Source organism: Panicum virgatum, chromosome 2N (assembly GCF_016808335.1).
Source record: "Panicum virgatum strain AP13 chromosome 2N, P.virgatum_v5, whole genome shotgun sequence".
NCBI classification, from domain to species: Eukaryota; Viridiplantae; Streptophyta; class Magnoliopsida; order Poales; family Poaceae; genus Panicum; species Panicum virgatum.
The window spans coordinates 5,632,165-5,656,025 of record NC_053146.1 but is presented as its reverse complement, the minus strand read 5'-3'; the positions used below and the strand labels follow the sequence as shown (position 1 = coordinate 5,656,025).

The following is a 23,861-nucleotide window of genomic DNA, read 5'->3' as shown; positions in this document are numbered from 1 at the left end:
AACATTATACTCTAAAATATATATTTATTATTATCTAGTTATAACAATTTTCATTTTGCATCACACCTTCATATGTATTCGATATATATTTAGTTAAACTATTTGTTTGAGAATTGATATTCTTATCACTTCCATCATACATGAATACATGGTGACATATATCATAAATAATATTTTTATATAAACAATAATATAAATAATATATTAATGATGATAGAAATAGTAATTTAGAATTTTATAATGATGCACTTTAATATTTAATTATAATTATATAATTTATATTTAGATTTAGGAGTAATTTAACTTGTAATAATAATGATACAATATTTGTATTATTTTTATAATGACATATGTGGGTAATTTACATAAAGATTAGGGGGTTACTATAAATTTTTTTTATAGTGGTAGAGGTGGGTAATTTAGATACATATTTAGGGGTTACTTTAGTCTATTTTTATAATGACAGAGATGGGTAATTTATTAGGAAAGATAACAGATCCGATGGTTATTATAATTAGAGTTGTTGGATTGATTGCCAGATGTTTCTGATTTCTACAAGAATTTATACAATTTTTCTATTTTTTTAGAGTGTCCATCTAGGATTCTAAGTGGCTTCTTTTAGAGACTCCAAATGAGCCTCCAATTAGCAATAGTAAGATAAGATGTTGTCCTACAATCAAAACCTTGACATATCTTTTTTCGCGACCGTGCCTGAGCATGTATTTCATTAAGAAGAAAGCAGTTTACAGACAATTCTTGATGTGGCCAAACAGAGCTTGACAACACAAGATCACAAAAGGACTACAAACAGAGAAAAAACTAAAAAAAAACACAGACAAACACCCAACAACCACAACAGACACATAGTAGCAGAAGCACAACGGAAGAGAACACCTCCAACCCTACAAACCTAATCAATACCGGCGCAGCACCAACCAACAACTGAACCTGCAAAAGAAACTACATCGCCAAAGGTGCGAAGATCCGCAACACAAACAAGGTGGCAAAGCATCCACCCGACCAACCAATATCGGCGGCAAAGCATCCGCCCGAAGAGAACTCCCACCAACGACCACGGCGGCAAAGCATCCGCCAGAGCAGTACAACGGCAAAGCATCAGCTAGTGCAGTACAGCGGCAAAGTAACCGCCAACCGACGACCAACGTGACCTAGACGATGTAGAGGAACTAAGCAAAGGCAGGCGTAGAAGCGGATCCTCTCCGAGAAGAGCAATCGATCGTCACCGACAGGAACTTCCAAGACAATGCCTCCAGCGAGGGGGCGACACAAAGGCGACTTCGTTGTCCGACCAACATGATCTAGGTTTTCACCTAAAAAGCTCACTGAAGAGAAGGTCATAGGGGAAAGAGTGATGCCTTCAACAAGGTAAGCGACGCCCTCGGGCATCGCCGTCACCGGCCTACACGGACCAAGGCTTTCGCCTTCACCCTAATCCCAACACAAAATCCGATGACAGCAGACGCCCCTCCCCAACCACACGAGGCGGCGACGACGCGGCCAGGAGCCCCTGGCCCCCCGAGGCAGCGACGGGAGAGGAGGGCAGCCCTGGCGAGCGGCGCCACGGACAGACGAAGCGGCGGCAGCGGCGGCCACGAGGCGGCGGGGCGAGGCAGCAACGGCCCCCCGTCCCCAAGGCAGAGGCGGCGCAGCCACGTCCCCCGGCCACCTGAGGAGGAGGCGGCGGCATGGCCCCGGGCCCCACGAGGGCGGCGCCCCCAGGCGGCGGTCACCCAGGAGCGGCGCGGCCACGACCACGGAGAGACGGCGACGGCGGCGCGGACACGGGCCCTAGGGCGAGCAGGGGCGCGGCCTGGCCGCGCCCCAAGGGCCCCCGGCGGCAGCGGCGCGGCACGGACCGCCAAAGGCGGCAGCGCGGCCACTGACCGCCAACCGCAGTGTGTCACGGCCCCCGGCGGCGGCGGCGCGGCCATAGACCGCCCCCCGGCCACCGAGGTGGTGGCGCGGCACGGCCCCAGTCCGGGCGGCGGCGGTCCGACCGGGGGCGGCGGATCCGGCGCCCAAACCCAAGCCCGGAGGGCGAATCCGGCCATGGGGGGCCCGGATCCGGCGAGGAGCAAGCCGGGACCGGCCCCGGCGAAGAAACGGCGAGGTGCCAAGGGCGGGAGGAGGAAGGAGATGGGAGAGAGAGAGGAGAGGGCGAGGGGGAGCTAGCCGGGCCGACTTCGGCACGGCCATGGGCCACCGCCGCCGCCCGGACGGAGGCCGCCGCCGGCGGCGCGGGGGAGGGGTGGAAGGCAGCGCGCGGCGACCCCCGGGTCGCCAGCGAGAGTGACGGGGGCCTTGACATATCATTACTATCATTAATGCCGACATCTAGCCTGCCATATTTCCATTAAAAAATATCTCGCCTGCCGTAAATCAGACCAATGCCTTTTCCATACTACGCGAGGGGCAAGCAAAGAAGCCGAAAGAGGATAGGCATTAACATTTGTCTCTACTTTATACTTCAGAAATTATCTTACAATTGAAAAATCTTACAGTAGTAGCGTAAATTTCTCAAACAGTAGCAGGGCATCTGCATGTTACATTGAGCGAGAGGAACACGAGATCCTAGTTGGGAAATGACAATGTAGACAGCAAGACATAATTGCAGGTGCCTCCCATGACTACTTCTACCGCTTCCTCTTCGCGGAATTGCAGGTGCTGTACCTGCCCCTGGTTTTTGGCAGGGTAGTTGCCATGTCGGCGCTTGGGATTTTCACTAAGAAACCTGCAGCACCAAGTTTGGGGCGCCAGTACACTGCACACTTGGTCACCTCCGGCTGATGGATGAGGCAGTCGATTGCCTCTGACCTTACTGCCGTATCGAAGGTTTGCTGAATGCTATCATATGTACGTTCTTCTTCTTTACCCCCCATCGCCTCGAATATGCAGTTCCCTTGCGGCACGCAATGGCGCAAGAAATGAGGTGCGAACAGAAGTGTGAGCTCAAGAGGTTGTCGCCGATGCCGGTCCAGCATGCCGCCGTGTTCATCTGATGCGCTCGCCGGCAACCTGTACTCTAGTGCTGGGACATAGCATTCGAAGCCGAAAAAGATAGTTTCCTCTGGGAATATGTGTGATAGCTCCGATGAGATGCTGCTGCTGCTGGCACCAGGCTCACGCCCATTCACTTGACAGCAGCATAGCGGATCTGAGCGGAAAAATTTAGTGTCGTCAGGATAGCACTCCTGAATGATGTCAACCCAGGGACAGAACTGAGCATAAGAACATGACATGTCCTGTAAATTATGTAGCTGGGTGAGCTCTCCCATTGCGTCTACAATGGCATCTTCAGCTGCGAGATTGAGCAGGGACGCAGATGACTGCAGGCAATTTATAGCGGCGCCGACTATATCTGTGCTTTCTGAAAGCCGGAGCACCAACTTTATGCTGAAACTTTTGCCTAGCCTCTGGGGATCGAAATATCGGTACCGTATGTGCGCCTCAACGCCCCGGCCTTCCAAAATGGAAGGCCATGTATCAAAGTAGAGCCGCTGGCTTCCTTTGGTCCTTTGATACACGATGGTTTTCCCTTCAAACACTTGCCTGACAAATGGATAGCGGAAGGTGTCACGGCGAAGTGGGCAGCCAGACTCCACGTCTGTCACGAACTTGTCAGCACAATCTGCATACCATTCAAACGTCTGGGCAATGGAGGAACTCAGCTGATCCTTGTTGTCTAAGCCAAGCAGAGAAGAGATGGACAAATTTGCAGCACTAGCAATCCTTTGAAGGGAGGAGGAGGAGGAGCTCCTTATCAGCACTTGCCCGGCCTCTTCATGGCCCTCCAGCACCTGCAGTGGTACGGTGGAGTAATCCTAGTCGTGTCAGTAGATGATTAGTGTGTGTTTGTTAGTGTTAGAGTTAGTTGAATTTGGTCAAGTGTCCGAGTCTTTTGCAGTTTTTCAGGTCAGATATATATATATAAAGCAGAGTAGTCAGAAAACGCTGCATTGCAGAACCAACTCTCTGTGTTCTTGGGCGCAAGTGTCCAGCTCATCAAAGTCGAGAGTAGAGTAGCAGAGGCTTACATGTAGCTTGTGCCGTTCGAGCAAATCTGTGCCCTCAACGTAGGCCCTCCTGATAATCTTCCTGCGACGCAGCAGAGAAACATGCGTGATTGGCATCTTCCCGGTCCTCTCAAGGGCAAACTCCAACCGAGAGAGCGCCATCTCGAGCCTTGCGATGATGTGCGCTCTGGAAACCTTGTCATCGAGCTTGCTGGTTGAGATGTAGGAGGACACTCTGCTCACGCACTCCTGAGCAATGGCCGAGCACAGCGCCATCAGCAGAGGCCACTATTGGTGGGAACTGATACCGATCTACCTGTGTGCCGAGGATTTGTAATGTACAATGGGCACCTTATCTGTGACAAGTCGGCCGGTGATTACAATGTGGTGGTGGAAGCTACAAAGCTCCCTTTACAATGGAGTCATGCAACACTGCAAACCTGAACAACTGCATTATTGTCTGTTCCTGAGAAAAAAAACTATCAAACCCAAGATGGAGAACAGCTAGGACCGACCAGAAGATGCTAGCTGCACGGTCACAAGTGTTGTCGGAGTTGTGCAATCTTGTATCTTACTTTGACTTAGCCGGATATATCCTTTTCGGTAAACAAAGTTCGGTTTGCTAATTAATTTCTTCAGACACCAACCTCTTCAGTCACTCTTCACATTGGACAACAAGACAATAACACAACGTGCTGAGACCTGAATAGTGAGGACGCCTAGAAAAAGCCGGTGCGAACACTGAACTCTGTACTGTTTTCTGAATAAGAACACTGCTGGTGCCAAGAAACATAACGGAGGCATTATGGAGCCATGATAAACTGAACGGTGTCGTGGTGAGCTTGCTTGAGATGTAGTAGGACGGCCTGAGATCCTGACTCCTGAGCATGGGTGGAGCCGACAGCACCATCAAGTCAGACAAATCTCTCTGCTCTCTATGCGAAGAGTTCACGCTATGCCCTCTCTCCTACACGAGCTCAGATCAGACAGCCCCTCTGATCGCCTATATAGAAGAAGAAAAAAGCAATCTGAATATCTGAATCGAACTACTCCAAAACCTCAATGCGGAGGTGACTTGTTCACTGCAAGATATACTAGTCTATCAACCCGTGCTTTCACAAGGATTAATTAGAATTAATATAAAAATGAGATCAATAATTATAATTATCTATCTCATACTTTTTTCATCTTTTAATTATTCTAAAACATATTCTAAAATATGTATTTATCATTATCTAGTTACAATAGATTTGAGTTTGCATCACACCTCCATATATATTCGATATATATATTCAGTTGAACTATTTGTTTATGAATTGATGTTCTTATCTCTTCCATGGTACATGAATATATGGTGACATATATCATAGTTAGTATTTCTATGTGAACAATAATATAAATAATATATTAATAATGGTAGAAACAATAATTTAGAATTTTATATTGGTGCACTTTCATATTTGTTATAATTATATAATTTATATTCATATTTAGGAGTAATTCAACTTGTAGTAATAATAACATAATTGGACAATTTATATGTAAATTTAAGGAGATATTTGTATTATTTTTATAATAGTATAGGTGGGTAATTTACATAAAGATTAGGGGATTATTTTAGATTTTTTATAATGACAAAGGTGGATAATTTAGATACATATTTAGGGTGTTTACTTTAGTCTGACAGATGTGGGTAATTTCTTAGTAAAGATAACAGATCCGATGGTTATTATAATTAAAGTTGTTGGATCGATGGCTGAATGTTTCTGATTTTTGTGAGAATTTATAGAATTTTTCTATTTTTTTTAGAGTGTCCACCTAGAATCCTAAGCGGCTTCATATAGAGACTCCAAACAAACCTCCAATTAGTAATAGTTAGATATTTAACTAATCTCTAGTCTCTTGCCTGTTATTGTATTGGATATGGACTTGTTCTTAATAAATTCCGATAGTGCATATTCTTATTTTTCCTATTACTATGGTAATTTTGAAGTCCTGCCTTCTTAACACTATTGTAAGATAAATGAATGATATCCAAGGCAACGCACTATCTTTAGGGTATCTCGTACATGTTTGAAAGTTTTTTTTTTGCGAGGGGTGACACTACACTTATGTGGTCATTAAGTTCAACAAAACAATAGCTAATTGAGTATTTCAAGTCCGAATAAATTAATCTGAATTCTAATCCGAACACGGATAATCAATATCTCGCACAATCACGACATGGTCTGTACATGAAGTGAATGAACACAAAGTTAGTGATATTACATAGATCTATTATATTATCCGTAGCAAAACACAGATACTATACTAGTAGAAGTATAACTCGCTTTAACTGTTCAACACTGTGTAAACTCCAATCTGAACCACCGGATCAACGTTCAGGAGGGGTGCAAGGGGAGTGGGAGGGGGATTTGCAAAAGTGTGATTACCCAATTCAAGAATAGACGGTTAATTGTGAAATTACCAATCCTCCCATGCCATTTGAATGTTGATCAGGTAGTCCAGATTGAAGTTTGCACAGATAGGTTGATTTGCAGCTCTAACATGTTCTCACTTTACTATTATTTTGATCCCTACGCATGTCCCATGATGCCAATGTCAGGCACCCATTGGTCGGTGACTAGGAGGAGACAATCGCCGTCCCTTACGAGCCTCGAGTCGTCCACCTCGGCGCCGTCAGTCGTCACCGCCCTCGTCGGAGCGAACCCGAACGTGCTCCCGCCTTGCTCCAGGAGCTGCGTCACCGTCTCCGGCATGAACACCAGCTTCCTTGCGCTGCTACCCTGCTCGGGGCAGGAGATGGTCACCCTGGCACGCGAGCTGCTGTGCGCGTGCCTCTCGTGGCGGCTGAGACCGCCGCCGCCGCCGCCTCCGTCGTGCCGGTTCACGTGCGACGACGAGAGGACGCCGAAGAGGGAGTTCCGCAAGCTGACCATCTGCCGGGGGGTGCTCTGCCTCGACAACAGCGGCGGCGGCGACGAGCCGGCGTTGTCGCACGGCGGGACCCTCGCCGGCGGCGCGCTCTGGAACCTCGCGACCTTCTGCGCCGCGATCCTGCCGCCGTGATCCGTCGCCGGGCCCTGCCGCTCCAGACCCTCGGCCACCTCCTGCCGCCACCCGCTGATCAGCTCCTGCACGTCGCCGCGGCCGAGCTCGACGGCCATGGCCCTCGGGGTCCGGCCGGCGCCGTCCACCCTGTCCGGGTCGGCGCCGCGCTCGAGCAGGACCCTGACCATCCCGGCGTTCCCCTGGAGGACGGCGCGGTGGAGCGCGGTGGCGCCGTCGTCCCAGCACGCCGCCGTCACGTCCACGCCGTGGCGCGCGACGCTCTCGAGCAGCGCGGCGTCGTCGGCCTCGACGGCCGCGCGGGCGTAGAGCGCCCCGTCGCCCGAGGACAGGTCCGCGCCGGCGTCCGCCAGCAGCCGCACGGCGGCGTGGTGCCTCCGGGACAGGGCCTCCCACAGGGGCACCCTCCCCTGCGCGTCCCTTGCATTAGGGTCGGCGCCATGCTCCAGCAGAAGCCTGACGCACTGCTCGTGTCCACGGGAAGCTGCTACGAGCTGTTAAACCAAGAACAACTAGCATTGTAAATTTGCAATTTAGACAGTAAACATTTGAAAGGATCTTTACTTTGAGACAGTAAAAATGCAATCTTTAATCTCAGGATTTACCAGTGCTGTATGCCAGCAGTTATCTGACTCGTTCGGATCAACGCCACGCTTGAGGAGCTGATGCAACAGGAAGTCATCTCCTTTGGTTGCAGCGTAGCAGAGCGTGACGGGGAGCTCCAGCTGACCCCGGGCCATCATGTACTCGATCTCCTCGGCGACGCCGGCGACCGCGCCGCTCTCCTCCTTCTCCTTGAGGTACTGTGAGTAGGGCAACAGCAACACGGTGCCATTGGAATTCACAAGCTCGTCGGGGCAAAAAAGCAGTGCAAATTCAGAGCTTGAAAGCGAACAGCACACAATCTGGAAATGGACATTCAGAAAAAAAAAATTCTCTCTCTCTCTTTTTTTTTCAATTTTTCGAGGTGGTGTGAAGCAGGGCCGGCCCTAGGCCAGTGCCAGCGGTGCGATCGCACTGGGCCTCCGAAATTAGGGGGCCTCCAAAAATTAGTGTGCTAATAGGCCTCGCAAGTATCAACAAAGTCCAGTTAGTCACAAGTCACAAATAGCAGGCCTGTTAAAGAGGAAGACCAATCGATCGACTCGACGACTCCGCCGTCCGTCCGGCTGCCCGCCTCGTTGCGCCTCCTGCCCTCCTTGACTTCTTCGCGTCGCGACTCGCGAGACGCGGGTCGCCGGCCGGCCGCCGCGCAATCTGCAGATCACCGCTGCTGCTAGCTTGTGCCCGATTGCCAATTTGCCATTACCGATCAAGGTTCAAAATCTTCCTCAGACACATTCCCTTGTCTATTTTTTTCCTAACAGTAGGGTTAGATATACTCAAACTAATTTCGATTTTTGTATCAATGGTAGTTGTCTTTTCAGTTTGTATGGTCACCCAATCAAATCACATGTCTTCCAATAGAAAGTTCGCATCCAGCATTGAGAAGGGGCTGCTGGATGAGATTGATATTGACACTATCATCACTTATTTTGCATCTAGAACTGTTTATTAGAAATTATTTTAAATGATCTAGAGATATTTCTCTTTTGTATTTTAAACTTGTTAGTGTGAGATTGGTTAATGACACTGAATGTTTTAATATTATCTTGTACTTTTATGGTGAATGGGGGGCTTCCATTTTTTGTTCCGCACCGGGCCACAAAAATGTCAGGGCCGGCCCTGGTGTGAAGGTGAACAGACTGACCTGGATCAGGTTGTTGATGATTATGACACCATCCCCAACATTGGCCTGAACAATCCTGAGGAAGGCGGTGCGCTCCATGCGCAGGAGCTGGCTCAGGGACCTTGTTCTTGCCGTGAAGAGCTGGGGCCTGTAGCACAGGACCCCGATCTCGCCGACGACATCGCCTGCCCTGGCCGTGCCAACCAGCTGCAGATCACACGCACCAAGATCATCCGACGCATTGCGCAAGCGTTCAAGCGGCTCTGAAAGAATGCGCCATGGAACAACAAACTGAACATGGAGGAAGGACTTGCCTTCTCTGCACCGTTCTGGAGCTCTATCAGCTCCTGCCAATGCGTCACTTGCACATGTCACTGTCATTCCTTGTTTTCTCACTGATCATTAGCTAGCTATTACTGAATAAACTATCTATTCTCGAATTGTGATCCTGATGAAAAGAGTGAGTGTGCTTTTTTTTACCACACTACCAGTGACTAGAATGTAGAAATCCGACGGCGCCTCGTTCTGCAGGATGAAGTCCTCCCTCGGCGCGAAGTACTCGGAGTTCATCTCAGAGACCTTTCTTTCACACAGAATAACAGAATGACAGAGCAGTGAAAATTCTTGTGCTCGCAAACTGGAAACTAACAAAAATGGAAGGAGCTAGTTGCCAGTACCAGCTGGAAGATGAGGTCGTTGGAGACGCCCTGGAAGAGGTAGACGCTCTGGACGAGGGCGAAGAAGAGGTGGTGCGAGATGCTGGAGCGGATGGCCTTAGGCAGGGCGCGGAGCGTCTCCTGCTGCTGGAGCCCCTCGGAGTCGGTCCTGAACTTGAGGCTGAGGTGCGACACCATCTGCTGCTGCAGCCTCGCCGGCAGCTGGTGGCGCACGGCGAAGGCGGTGGCGGCGTTGATGGCGTCCCGGTACGCCCGGGTGCGGCCGGTGCCGTGCACGACGAGGTTGGTCATGTTGCCGATGAGGTAGGCGGTGAGGCCGAGGTTGAAGAGCATGTAGGCGGTGGTGAACACCATCTCGCCGGTGTTGACGGCGTGCATGTCGCCGTAGCCCACGGTGGTGAGCGTGGTGATGGACCAGTACATGGACGCCGCGTAGCGCCGCCAGATGCTCGCGCCGTGGAAGTCCGGGATGGAGGCGCTCAGCCACGTGTGCGACGGCTCCGGGTACCGGTCCGCCAGGAGGTAGTAGAAGCACCCCGCGCAGTGCACGGCGAACAGCGTCACCTGCACGCTCCATGAACTGTGTTGAGTTCTGACCACGAGCCAAGCCAATTGGAGATCGACGAGAATGCCTGCCGGAGTTGAATAAATCACGTACGCAGATGAGCTTCGTGCATCGAACCCAGAAGTAGCTGAACTTCCTGTCCTTCTCCAGCCTAAAAGATCGATGAAGCAAATAAATCAATGTTCAGTAGGATCGTCGTCGAGGAATGAACCATTGAAATTTGATGGTCATCAGCTCAGTTCAGTCTGTGCCGCCGTCGTGGTTTTAAATTGCCGCCTAAGACGTTTAGCGGTAGGGCTGCCGGCATTTAGCGGGCTAAATGTCATAGCGGTTGTCTTTCCTATCAGCTATAGGCGACTATTTCAAATCTATGTATGTCGATACTAAGTAGTACGTACTCGGTGAAGAGCGTGCTGACGCGGTGGAGGCGCCAGAGTCGGAGCATGCCGAAGAAGTTGTAGGACCTGGCCTGCGGCGGGAGGATCCGGCGGGTGAGCTCGGTGGGCATGGTGGAGGCGACGTCGAGGGCGAGCCAGGTGGTGGCGTACCGCCACGCGATCCGGCGGGGATCGTCCTGGAGCAGGAAGGTGCGGCGGTCCGTGTACGCGACGAAGAAGGTGAGCACGATGTCGACGGCGAACGCGGCGTTCACGGCGTCGTCGGCGGCGGCGAGCGCGCCGGCGGGCTCCGGGACGAAGCCGAACTCGAAGGGCGCCACCCACGCGGAGTAGAGCACCAGCAGGACGAGGAAGTGCTCCCACAGCCGGTACCGCGGGTCGTAGGGGGACACGATGAACCGCCGGAGCCGCGGCCGCCGCCCGCTGCGCGCGCCGGCCAGCGACGGGAGCAGCGCGCGGGCCGTGGCGCCGTGCCGGCCGCTCGTCCCGTCCGCGAGGGCCGAGCTGCTGTTGCCGCCGCCGCCGCAGCACCATGGCCCGCAGATCAGCGTCATCACTGTGGCCGCCGGCGGCGAGCCGGGCGTGCAGGCTAGCGCGCGCCTTCCTCCGTGTAACAGGCCGGCCAGATCGCGGCGTCCCTGTGATCCGCTTCCTCGAGCGCGCCGCTTTAATTAGTAACTGGCAGGGCAGCGCGCGCGGGCCGCCGGGGGGCGGGAGTGACAGTCGCCGTCGCGGATCACGCAACTGGGCTTCATTGGGTCTTGGGCCCTGTAATTTGTTGGGTGGTGGGAAGATTATTCAGCTCTACTAGCAGCATGTAATTTCCTCTCAAAAAAAAAGCAGCATGAAATTTCCTCTCAAAGAAAAAGCAGCATGTAGTTATAGAGCAACATGTACATGGCTAGGAGGAATAAGAATGCAGCATGCATTTGGACTATGGTTGTCATCAACAAGCCATTTGAGGGCTTGTTCGGTTTGGAGGGGATTGAAGGGGTTTGGAAGGTGTTTGGAGGGATTAAATCCCCCACAACTCAAAATTTCCCTCAATCCTCTCCAATCTCACCCAATCCCCTTACGGAGGGGATTAACCGAACAAGGTCTAAAGGATCTCATTTGTTTAAGAGTCTGATACAACAATTAAGGATGCAAGTGGGTGCCTAATAGTATTTTTTTGTCAACTAATTAATTACAATAGCATATCACTCTAATTCATTTCTCTCCCAAATTATTTACCCAGAATGATCTTTTAATTCATTTTATCAACTTTTTGAATTGATCCAATAACCCAAAATTACATTCCTCACCACAATCGACCACTCCGAGACTGATTGATTAGCTCTCCTTCCACCATCTGCCACGTGGCAACATTGTTACCACCATGCCTCATCACCCATGGTTATCTTGCCGCCGTGCCGCCCCAGATATTCCAATAACCCAAAATTACATGGGTGATGAGGCATGGTGGTTGATATTCCACCAACTTTTTGAATTGATCCAATAACCCAAAATTCCACCATCTGCCATGAAGCAGGCTCAATGGAGGAAAAACAGAGTATATAAGAAGGGAGGAGGAAAGATCGAGTTTCATGGCTTTGTTATGAGGCCTTTATTACATTTGAGGAGTATCTGAGTATCTGTTAGATTGTGTTAGTATTTACTTTATTTTCTTAATACTCCTTCGTCCCGCAAAGACGGTTCGTTTAGCCTTCAAATTTTGTCCCACAAAGAATGTTTGTTTAGAGCCCAAAAAATAATTGCATTGAGAAAGGCATAGAGCCAATTAAATGTTAAAGTAGATATTACTTTTTCTAGTTTCAATACACTTGCATTTATTGAGGATCTAGGGAACCAATAAGCAGTACGGTCTTCAATCACAACTGTTCTAACTAATTAGAGGTAACATAATTATTTTGCACTACTAGTAATATATCTGAAATTTTCTAAACCAACATTTTTGTGGGACGGAGGTAGCGGTGATTAACCACATCATTATGATTTAAATGTAGATAATCTTTTTCCACGGAAGTAAATTTAGATAATCCGTCTCCGTTAAAAACTTTATTTAATTTACTGCATCGAGTAAATAAAAGAACAGTTAAGCTTCTGCTAGAAAAAAGTTGGGTGTAAATAAAAGCCCATGAGTATGGCTGTCCACGAATGTTAATTGGTTGCTCTGCTCAACCCGTTGATGCCTACTAGACTAGAAGCAACCTCCTTTGGGATTAGGTACGTGTCGCCTCGACAATGCCCCTCTTGTCTTTGTAACATAATCCTGACCTAACTAATGCACCTCAGCATACACGGACAAACCAGAAATGATGCGATAAGATTAAAGATAGCTAGATGGATGTACAGCATCCTTTTGAACATCTGTATCATAGGCATATGCATAACCCATGCTTCCATCTGTCTCTTAGTCTTGACGTTCTTAATTGATTCGTTGAAATAAAGTTCTTCTGCTCACAGGAGCATCAACCAAGGCATATTCCCGGCATAGTGGCATACAAAAACAACTCGACATCACTGAAATGATCTTGTAAAGCCCCCAACAAACCCTCAAACCAAGTTATTGATCCAGTGAATGTAACCCATTTACCATTACTTTATTCTACACATAAACACACATGAGTAAATCAATGTGAATATTACTAATACTGTTTTATAAAGAATTAATGGAATTTATAAGTACCTGGCAATCATACGGGGTGTTATTCGTATGTTTGTATGTTTGTTTAACCAGTCTTTTCATGTCAATTTCATATGAGCTCATGGTCCACTTATTATTGATCATGTTTCCTTGTAGTGAGGTTGTTAGAGGAGGCAGGGGCTATCATTAGTCAAACAAAAGGGATTGTGATTATTAGGCTCTCAGATTGGAGCGATGAGTACATCATGCCAATTCTCAAGTGTGAAGATGATGACATATTTCTCAGTTTCTCCTTTTCTAAAAGGATGGTTGTTTTGGTATTATGTGCATGGCTTTTGAAAGGGTCCCTTCCATTTTGTGTGCGCCGGCCAAATGCATCATTGCTCATGAATCATTGTTGTATCAGTTATTAATATTTTAGATGGGCCACTAGTGCTCTAAATTTCCTCAAAACAATAATAATCAAGAGTTTGGCCGTCCGATTAGTCTTGAAAAGTGTTACTACTTACTACTTCATTGTGTTAATATGCTCCCTTAGGTTAGATACTTAGAGGACATGTGTGTTTGCTTTGTACGTAGAGAAAATTAAACTTTTAAAAACTTTTACTGTGTCAATGTATATTTGGGAAAGATATTTAGAATTAATATCAATATACCATAAGAACTACTTTTCTTCCATACCACACTCGGTATGGGCCACATGTAAATATAAGCGAAAGGAGTATCATCAACTACGTAGATAAGGGACAACGCAATTTGAGAGAATGACACTTGACACCATTGTGCAGTTGTTCATTTAGAGTATTAATTTCTATTATAGCGATTAATTTGGATACGGCTCCAAGGTATATTTTACTAATTTTACTACACATATATTGCCGAGATTTCCTTCAAATCTACATCAAAGCAGACAAGTGGCAAAGGAACAAATAATGCGCATAATGCGTTGCTGGAAATTGCAAAGCTACATCAAATTGGATAGTACAAGATAAGGCGATCGACGACTTAATTGAGGACCCTCGCTGTCATGGTTGAAAGCTAGTGAAAATATAAGTATAGGCTTATTTGCACTGTCGCAATCCAAACATATTTTATTTTAATTGTTCTTCAATGACACCCCAACCTAGACCGAGTATTTTATCGCCTGCATGTGCATGTCACCATTAGACTGGTTCAAAGGTACTATGTGACTAGAGATGCGTCAGCAAATAAATTACAAAATAAAATTATGATCAAGGAGTAACAAATTTCAAACCTAGCTAGTAAATTTTGCAGGAAGCACTGGATATATGAGTCCACCAAAATACCTGTCGAAATCCTCCATTTCAAGGGCTATGATATTGATCACATTGTCCACTAGCTCCATTAGACTTGTTCAGCCACATGGATGACCAACCTACATGGATCAATCCATTATGTATTTATGTGGGCCTTTGCACTGGAGAACAGGAGAAGTCTAGGCCCTGGATTCATGGCCTTGCTCCATCCACGTCGTGTGGTGTATCAGGCATGCTTCCCCGGCATGGTTCCTGTCCTTTTTTGGGTCTACCATGTCCTTCAGAGTTCAGATTGCTGCCAAAGCCTCATGGCATCAACACAAACATGCATGTAACCAGCAGAAAAGAGGGAGGGAAACGTCTTCTTTTTGTAACACAAATTGCATTGGTAGAGTAGTCTGCAGTAAACGAATCAATTGTTCGTCTTCTTATCCCCTTCACATCACACTAACTTTCTCAAACCAAATTAAAAACAAAATAAACCTTACCAAATTGATAAAATTTCGTGAAGAGAAAAAAAATTATCCTTCAGATTGCTGCAAAGCCTCATGGCATGAATACAAAAATGCATGCATGTAACCTGAACAAAAGGGGGGGGGGAAGGCATTTTCTAACACAAATTAGCAGAGTAGTCTGCAGTACTGCAGATCATTTGGTCAGCTTCTTATCCCCTTTGCGTTACACTAACTTTCTCAAACCAAATAAAAACAAAATAAACCTCACCAAATTGATAAAATTTTGTGAAGAGAAAATATATATTGTTCATTCATGATTCCATTAGGGTGTGTTTAGTTGGTAAAAAAGTTTAGGTTTTGGTACTGTAGCACATTTCATTGTTACTTGACAAATAATGTCCAATTATGGACTAATTACAACAACAACAATAACAACAACAACAACAACAACAACAACAACAACAACAACAACAACAACAACAACAACAACAACAACAACATAGCCTTTTTTTCCCAAGCAAGTTGGGGTAGGCTAGAGATGAAACCCGTAAGAAATAAGTTCAAAGTTCAGGCACATTGATAGCTAGTCTCTAAGCGCTCCTATCCAAAGCTATCTCTTTAGAGATATTCCAATACTTAAGGTCTCTTTTAACCGACTCATTCCACGTCAGTTTAGGTGTACCTCTATCCCTCTTTATATTATCGACCCGCTCAAGAACCCCATTACGCACCGGCGGCTCAGGAGGCATTCGTTGGACATGTCCAAACCATCTCAGCCGATGCTGGATAAGTTTCTCCTCAATTGGTGCCACCCTGACCCTATCCCGAATAACTTCGTTTCGGACTCTATCCCTCCTTGTGTGCCCGCAAAACCACCGCAACATCCGCATCTCTGCTACACTCAGTTGCTGGATATGTCGCCTTTTGTAGGCCAACATTCAGCACCGTATAACATCGCCGGACGAATTGCTGTCCTATAGAATTTGACTTTTAGCTTTTGTGGTACCCTCTTGTCACAAAGGATGCCAGAGGCTTGCCGCCATTTCAACCAGCCAGCTGAAATTTTATGCCTAACATCTTCATCAATGTCGCCATCCTTTTGTAGCACCGATCCTAAATACCGAAAAGTATCCTTCTGGACCATCACTTGCCCATCTAGACTAACGTCTCCCCCCCTCATGCCTAGTCGCGCTGAAATCGTACATCATGTACTCGGTCTTGGTCCTACTAAATCTGAACCCTTTCGACTCTAACGTGCGTCTCCACAGCATCAGCAAAGAGCATACACCAAGAGATCTCACCTTGTATATTCCTTGTGACCTCATCCATCACTAAATTAAATAAATAAGGGCTCAATGCTGACCCCTGGTGTAGGCCTATGTTAATAGGAAAGTCAGTGGTGTTGCCATTATATGTCCGGACAAACATCGTCGCATCCTTGTACATATCCTTAATGAGGGTAATGTAGTTAGTTGGGACTTTGTGCTTCTCCAAAGCCCACCACATGACATTTCTCGGTACTTTGTCATATGTCTTCTCAAGGTCAATGAAGACCATGTGCAAGTCATTCTTCTACTCCCTATATCTCTCCATCAATTGTCGTATTAAGAAAATCGCCTCCATGGTTGACCTTCCAGGCATGAACCCAAATTGGTTTTGCTAATTAGGCTTAAAAAATTCAGCTCGTGCTAATCAGTTAAACTGTATAATTAGTTATTTTTATTCAACTGCATTTAATACTTCATGCATGTGGGCGAAGATTTGATGTGACGAGTACTGTGTAAAATTTTTTGGAACTAAACAGGGCATTATTGGATAATGGATAGAGATATACTAGTTTATTTAACAATGATTTCTCATCGAATTACATAGCCGTGGGAGAGGTCCTGTCATGGCGCATGGGTCGCTGCAAAGCGAACCCAGACATTTATGCGGCGATCCAATAATGGAGCCCTAAATATTCCAGAGCTACAGTGCAGGGAGCAACAATGAGCGAGCTGAGCTGAGGACGATCACGTTCACGGGAGAGATGGACGGATGGCCGGCGCCGGCGCCGACGCGCCAAATCGCCCCTTCTTCTCCATCAAAAGTTGCGTCCAGCCGGCTGATCGATGCGGCCGTCGGATCACCGGTCCATGTCGCGGCCGCCGCTTTTGCCGGGGGAGACCGGTCGACGGCCGTGGCCTCCCTAGCTCTTTTCGTGGCCGCCATGGAAGATGAACCAGGAGCTGCTTTCTTGGCTTGCTTTTGCAGCTCTCAGAGACTCAGACAGATGCTGCTGGCAGTGGCAGCATAAAATCTCATGCTAAGAGTCATCAGAAATTCTAACAAAAGCGTAGTGTATCGAGTAAAAGTTAAGAAAATTTGAGTTCAAACAACATTTAAACAAGAAGCAGAAAACAAGGATAACTTCAAGGATTTGGACAAGCAGTACTCACCGCTATAATTTTCTTTTGTTTTATCTCTTTCTTTTGTATAAGTTGATAGTTAAGCTTAAGTTTGTCGGATTATAGATGCTAATAACATGCTCCATGTTGTCGTTCATTTTTTTTTTTGAAATTCATTACAACTCTTTGGGTTTTGAAGGTTCTACGTGCTTCTTTCTTTCGGTATCAATTAATGTTAAGATCTGCCGGCTCAGTTCAAGCTGTGTATGTGTACGTATTTTAGAAAATTAAAATTAAAAGAATAGAAACAGGTACCACATTTGGCACCGTACCTCGATGTGACCTTAGCTTGCTTGCAGAACCCCTCCGCTTGATAGGTGCAGAACCCGCAGTATCAATGATATGTTGGTCCCACCAAAGAGATGGCCCACAGACAGGGAGTATGGTAAAGCAGAGATGGAAAGGAGTATGGATGCTCCTGCTGTTTTTTTCAAAAAAAAAAAGAGTGTGGATTTGCACAGGTTCTGTTCTGCCTCTACTTGCACTCCATCCATCCACGTCCTCGTAAATTGAGCGGAGCTTTCGTTCCATGTAATTGCTGAGAAGTAACAAGAAGCCATTTTGCAATAGAACCTGTAGAATGTATGATATTTCCATGTCTTTATTTAGGGCTTGTTTAGATCACTTTGTATTTTGCATTTTCGGATTTTTAGAAGAAAATCTTTAATATTTGAAGTATTGAATGTAGACTAATCACAAAACTAATTACATATCTCGTCTGTAAACTACGAGACAAATCTAATGAGCCTAATTAATTCATCATTAGAGCATGTTTACCATAGTATTACTGTAGCAATTTAGTGTCTAATCACGTCCTAATTAGGCTCATTAGATTCATCTCGTGATTTACAGTTCATTTGTGTAATGCGATTTATTTTTCGACTACATTTAGTACATTATGCAAACAATTTACAAATTTTTTTGCATTTTATCTTTATGGATCTAAACAGGACCTTACCCAAGCTTCGTGTTTGGGCAACCTATGTTATAAGACTTTTAACTCAACTAGCATATTATGCACATAAATGTTTCCTTCTTTTTTTATCCAGTAGTGCGCGATGTCATGATAAATTTAGAATAGGCCAGATATTATGTACTCCTAATGATCTTCTTTTAGGTATTCACACAATAAAATATGGAGGAGATATACCCCTAATGATATATATAATAATTATAAAGGGAATCGTGATGGTCGGAAAGAGGTTGGCGGAACGGTAAGAACTAGAAGAACATTTAGGCGCTCACAAATAGCCTCACGGAAGTCATGACGTAGATATGGTGACTCGTGAGGCCAATGTTGGTGCTAGGATCATTGGATAGCATGGAAGATAGTAGAGAAGAAATCAGGAATAGAAGACGATGATATGCCTCAGATCTGACACTGTGCAAACCCTAAGTTACCATGGTCCTCGAGGGCACAGTTTCAGGACTAGACCTAGGAGGAAGTGACCACTACATTCATGAAAGATGTGTAATTATTGTTGCTGGGCATGGATGCAAATAAAGAATGTGTGGATGGCCTAGTTTTGAGAAGGGCGACTTTAAATAAGGCCCTCGGATCCTGGCGTCCCTCGGGGAGCGGCACAATCTCCTTCTGGTAGCCCGTACGCTTCCATAGGTCCTTGCCTGCTGCCTGCACACCATCGTCATCCTCATCACTGTGGTGCTGTTTGGTCATCCTCATCACTGTGGTGCTGTTTGGTTGTTTTCTATAATGGGCTAGGACTTTGACCGCTAATTACGGTGTCAAATAAAATTAGTTTACAAAATCAACTTCAAAACCACCGTGCTAGGAATCCTGAAGAATCTAATGAGACTTGTGACTGCGCGATTCGATGATAGTACTGTAGCATTGCTGTAGCAAATTTTTAATTAATTACCATCATTAGATTCGTCGCGAAAAGTTACACCTATCTCTAAATTTTTTTTGCAAATAGATTTTATTTAAACCATATGCATGTAAAATTCTTTTCTCGGAAAAACATATATACTAAAAAGAGGGAAAACCAAACAGGGCCACTACCCACACCAGAATGTGACACGCCCTTGACTGAACTCCACAAGACCACAACCTTGTTCTTTCTTGTTCATTCGCTGAAGCAATCTGGTTATTCTCCTGATAAGAAATAGCAGAGTTGTTGCATGCTCTGGATCATTTGGGGATCAGCACTTGATTTTGCTGATTTTGTTTGGTTTAGCTGACACCTGGGTGACTGAGACCCTGTTCATCTGTTCTTGTCCACTTCACTTCTATAGGATCGATTCAATCAGTCATCTTGCTACCCTGCACAGATTGGATTGGGTTGGGCTGGGATTGGACTAGAGGATTGGGTTCTTGACTGCAATGCTGAAGAGGACGGCATCAGGAGGAGCTGCTGCGGCAATGGGGTGTGGTGACCCCGTATCGCCCTCACCTCCCACCACCAAGGTCGCCGAGGGCGGCAGGCCGGCCTCTCTGCTGCTCTCCACAAGGTCGCTCCCGGGCCTCTTCTCCGCGGACGCCCCCATGAGCCCCACCTCCATGCCTGAGCAGTCCAAGAACCTGACTTGCTCTGGCGCGAGGAACGGCGGCATCGGCAGGTGCGGTTCCTCCCACTGCGGCGGCATCGGCAGCGCGGCCACCGGCCTCGCCAGTGTGCTCGTCGCCGGCGAGGCCGACGACGGGGCCTACCGCAACAGCGGGAGGGTGCTCCTCGGGATGCGGCTCAGGGTGCAGCTGTCGCCGCCGCCCGGTAAGGGGCCCCGCGGCGGCGACCTCCCGGGCTCGCCGATCGAGTTCGGCATCAAGAACAGGGATGCCCAGCTCGCGCTGCTCTCGCCGGTGCAGCGCTCGCCGCTGTCGTCGGCGGCGGCGAGGCTGGCGCGGAGGAGCGAGGTGGAGGAGCTGGCCGAGGAGGACTACACCTGCGTCATCGCCCGGGGGGCCAACCCCAGGATGACCCACATATTCGAGGACCGCGTCGTCGAGAGCCGCGCCGGCGCCGGAGATGGCGGTGGTGGCGATGCCTGGGCGCAGGTAGGATCCTCACTTGCTGCATAGGTAAAAAAAAATCTCTCATTCCTGATGATCTGCACTCTGCACATCAAATTTCATACTTTTTATATGCTTAATTTACCTGAAATTGCTAGATTTCTGTACCTGTCTCGGTTTGAATGATTTCAGTTATTTGGTCATTCAGATTTCAAGCTGGGTGAATTTAGTATGTTTTTAGGCAGCACTGAGATCATTGTTAGTGGCATTATCTGACTAGTGGTTTAGGTGCCTTAGACTAGTTCCATGGTAACTGTTATTCAGAGATAATGGAAATGCTTTTGAAGTAGGATACAAGATAAGATCATGGTCATATTTTATTGTCAACCTACTTACTAGTCTAAAGCGACGCCTTTGGCCCCAACCGCATTGCTCATGGTCCATTGCCAGCCACTCCAACAACATTTCATTTTCATCTGGCCTGAAAGCAACATGATTCCTGCAAATAGTTCAGGCTTCAGCTTGGAGCAAGTAGCTTGTAAAGTATTTGCAGCCGGTACCTTGTGAGCCTGTGACTGTGAGCGACACCAATTGATCCCAGGCAGTCTCAGGTTGCAGAAAATGGATTCAATACTGAACTTTTTTGAGATCTCCCCTTTTTTTGTGGTCCATGAACCATGACATTACATTGATATACAGATTGTGGATCTGGGGTCCGCTATCTTTGTCCGTCATTTGTTGCCAGCTCTGAATTTTTCTCTGAACAGTGATGTTTTTCGTCTCCGGGATCCCTGGTGAGGAGATCTGAAGATGGACCATAGATAGGGATGCAAGTTAGGTAATTTTTGGGTTATTGGGTCGACCCAAAATGTTGATAAAATAAAATAGAACGGCATTATGCGTAAATAATTTGAGAGTGGCATGCCATCGTAATTAATTAGCTTACCCAAAAAAACACTATTGGGTACCCACTTGCATCATTGTCCATAGATATTGCCACCACTGTTGTCTGCTAATCATTCAGCCCCTGGATACAATTCGGGTTAATAATTCATATTCCTTTGAACTTTCTCCCAACATAGAGACATAGTTATATTATTAGTACCGGGTGTACAAGACGTGTTTTGGGGGGTAGTGATGTACATTACACATCTGAACTGGCCCTGAATTATGCTTTTTCTTTACAATGAGTACATGTGCCCTATTAGCTGCACAACACAATAACCTGTCCTGAAGACTGCTATACTTATGACACAGTTTGACATGATGTTGCTCCTTTTTGTTTGGATTATAACAATCCTTTTACCGATTCATCTTCAGAGGTGAGGGAGGAGTCTGCAGCAGCCAATACCACTATGAAGAGGTGCAGCAGCCAATACACAGTCTGCATCGGTGAAACTGAAGCCCTGAATTTTAGCAGAGCCTATATGCTGATTGTTGAGTGACAAATTATTACTCTCATCGTGAGAAATTTTGATCCAAAAGGACGTACGATCTGTTCCTGTGCAGACCAATATTATCCATTTCTGTTTGCAGTTTTTTTGTTCGGTAATCATGAGAAATGTTGAGCAGTTTCTCCTTTTTTTTTTGAGACTCTGCAGTCTCTGCTTGGTGCTCCTCGAATGCAGTTATAGATGCAGTCAGATGTCGCAGTGAGAAATGGGCCGCAATCTTGAATGGGCCGAGCAGCAGATGGAAACAAATAAAGCATCAGAGAAAGAAGCCACGATAGCAGAGAGAGAGAGAGAGAGAGAGAGAGAGAGAGAGAGAGAGAGAGAGTAAGTCACAAGAAAGACACCAATCATAAAACAATTTAGTCCTTTCATATTCGATTGAAACTAACATATAATACCTGCCGGTTATTACATAGAAATTCTGTTTTTATTTATTTCCTTATTTGGTTTTTCTTTGTTCGTTTAAACCTATCGATATTAATTATACAACGAGACTATAAAGTTGCACTTTTCAACATTTTAGAAGACTTGATTAATCATTATGTAAAACCTAATTAAAATCTTTTTTGTATACCATTTCAACCTTGTTCACTCTAAAATGTTGAACTAGTACAGTTGAGAGTTAAAAAAAACTACATTCGTGTGCCAACAATAGTCCTCATTCTTGGCCAATATCACAACAATAAAGCCCATTGTATAGATATTAATGGCTCGATCTTCTTCTTTCTCTCTCACGCATTAGGCTTGCTCGCTTAATGGATAGTGACCAACAGCCAGTGACAACTCTAGGATGTAAATCTAGGAGGTTCATCATCTTCTTCTTCTTCCTCCATTCTCTCTTTTTCTTCTCCCTCTTCCTTTTCTTCTCTTCTTAATTCATGGTTGAAAATTGTTGGGAGATCCATAGGATCCATGGGATAGGGGGCTGAGACCCCCCCCCCACCCCTCCTCCCCGGCATCCCATGAATCCGCCGCTGATTATAGTTGTGATGCCATAATAACTAAGTCAACAATATAATGTATGACTAAAATGTGCTAGGTATACACCAAGTTGTTGGAAATATGTCCTAGAGGCAATCATAGAGATGATCATATTTTCTTGTATTCATGATTAATGAAGTGTTCCTTGAATATCCATGAAAGACAACTTGTATTGATTGACAATTATGTGAATTGTCTGTGAGACTCTTTACTTGTATGATTATTCTAAAACTGTTCCTAGTCGGAGTTCATGTGAGGACACACATGGATATTAGACTAGCACATGTATTAGTAGATGACTATGTTTCACAAGTCATGGACATGTAGATGTCAAACTAATAATGTGGGCTCATGTGGGACATGAGTCTGAACTGACCCAACACGAGAGATGATGATTTCTCATTACACAATATGTACGCTATGTCCTAACACCTGAGATCGTCGTATGTACTCAACATGTGAACCGACTTACTTAGGAGCCATCAAACGCTGCACCGTAACAGGGTAGTCATAAAGGTGGCTTTCGGGTCTGTCAAGAAGTATGTTGTGAGACATAGTCGGTCAAGATGGGATTTGCCCCTCTCTACAAGAGAGAGATATCTCTGGGCCCCTCGAGTGATTCGGATCAGTAAATGCATGGTCATCTTGGGGTTAAGAGTTAACCAAGGATTCCGAATCACAGGATCGAGAAAGAGCGGTTGGCTTGGAGCTAAGCCAAATATCGTGAGGCAAAAGAAACAACATGCATATGACATTGTGACGGCTCGTCTGATATGATCTTTGCGTGCGTATAGGAGTTGACATGTCTTGCTAGAGGCCGTTGTCTACTATTGGGCCGAGTAAGAGTACTCGGGCAATGTCTATTCGCCTGTGAGCCCATAGGGTCACACACTTAAGGGAAAGAAGCCTGATAAGGATGAGATCCAAATTAGACTGGGTTTAGGTGCACTAATGGGCCTCTCAGGCCCAAACGGGGCGCCCAAGGTGGGGCCCGAGAGGAGCCCACCTAAGGGAGCGCCCAGAGGCTATAAAAGCAAAGGGAAGGGAGGGCACCCAAGGCTAACCCTAGCTTTTTCTTCGTCGCCGCTATAGTACCCCCGCGCTACAGTACCCCCCCGGTGAACAGTGCCGCCTCTCCTCTCCCGTGCGCCAAATCC

At 46.5% G+C, this 23,861-nt stretch overlaps 2 protein-coding genes across 3 annotated transcripts; one reads left to right on the top strand and one right to left on the bottom strand.

The window, feature by feature from the left end:
- Window positions 1-6,610: 6,610 nt before the first annotated feature.
- On the bottom strand, window positions 6,611-11,026 carry LOC120662295 (potassium channel AKT3-like). Its single transcript, XM_039941474.1, has 8 exons — window positions 10,473-11,026; window positions 10,168-10,225; window positions 9,510-10,073; window positions 9,313-9,411; window positions 9,147-9,179; window positions 8,854-9,039; window positions 7,709-7,906; window positions 6,611-7,597 (listed from the first exon to the last, which is right to left on the bottom strand). The coding sequence occupies exons 1-8, from the start codon at window positions 11,024-11,026 to the stop codon at window positions 6,611-6,613; spliced, it is 2,679 nt and encodes an 892-aa protein (XP_039797408.1).
- Window positions 11,027-19,228: 8,202 nt separating this feature from the next.
- Window positions 19,229-21,848, top strand: LOC120659461. Of its 2 annotated transcripts, none has more exons than XM_039937615.1 (2): window positions 19,229-20,314; window positions 21,590-21,848. In XM_039937615.1, the coding sequence occupies exons 1-2, from the start codon at window positions 19,643-19,645 to the stop codon at window positions 21,593-21,595; spliced, it is 678 nt and encodes a 225-aa protein (XP_039793549.1). In that variant the 5' UTR covers window positions 19,229-19,642; the 3' UTR covers window positions 21,596-21,848. The 2 variants fall into 2 exon arrangements, with proteins under 2 accessions (XP_039793549.1, XP_039793548.1); XM_039937614.1 differs by having other exon boundaries at window positions 19,474-20,338; window positions 21,590-21,840.
- Window positions 21,849-23,861: the final 2,013 nt, after the last annotated feature.

What these genes read in the sequence shown, in the direction of transcription:
- LOC120662295 (XM_039941474.1), bottom strand. Translation starts at nt 11,026, where the DNA reads ATGACGCTGATCTGCGGGCCATGGTGCTGCGGCGGCGGCGGCAACAGC. An exon ending in GTCAGCACGCTCTTCACCGA is followed by an intron (nt 10,226 to 10,472) that starts GTACGTACTACT and finishes TCGATCTTTTAG; the next exon opens with GCTGGAGAAGGACAGGAAGT. An exon ending in TCATCAACAACCTGATCCAG is followed by an intron (nt 7,907 to 8,853) that starts GTCAGTCTGTTC and finishes CCCTACTCACAG; the next exon opens with TACCTCAAGGAGAAGGAGGA.
- LOC120659461 (XM_039937614.1), top strand. Translation starts at nt 19,643, where the DNA reads ATGCTGAAGAGGACGGCATCAGGAGGAGCTGCTGCGGCAATGGGGTGT.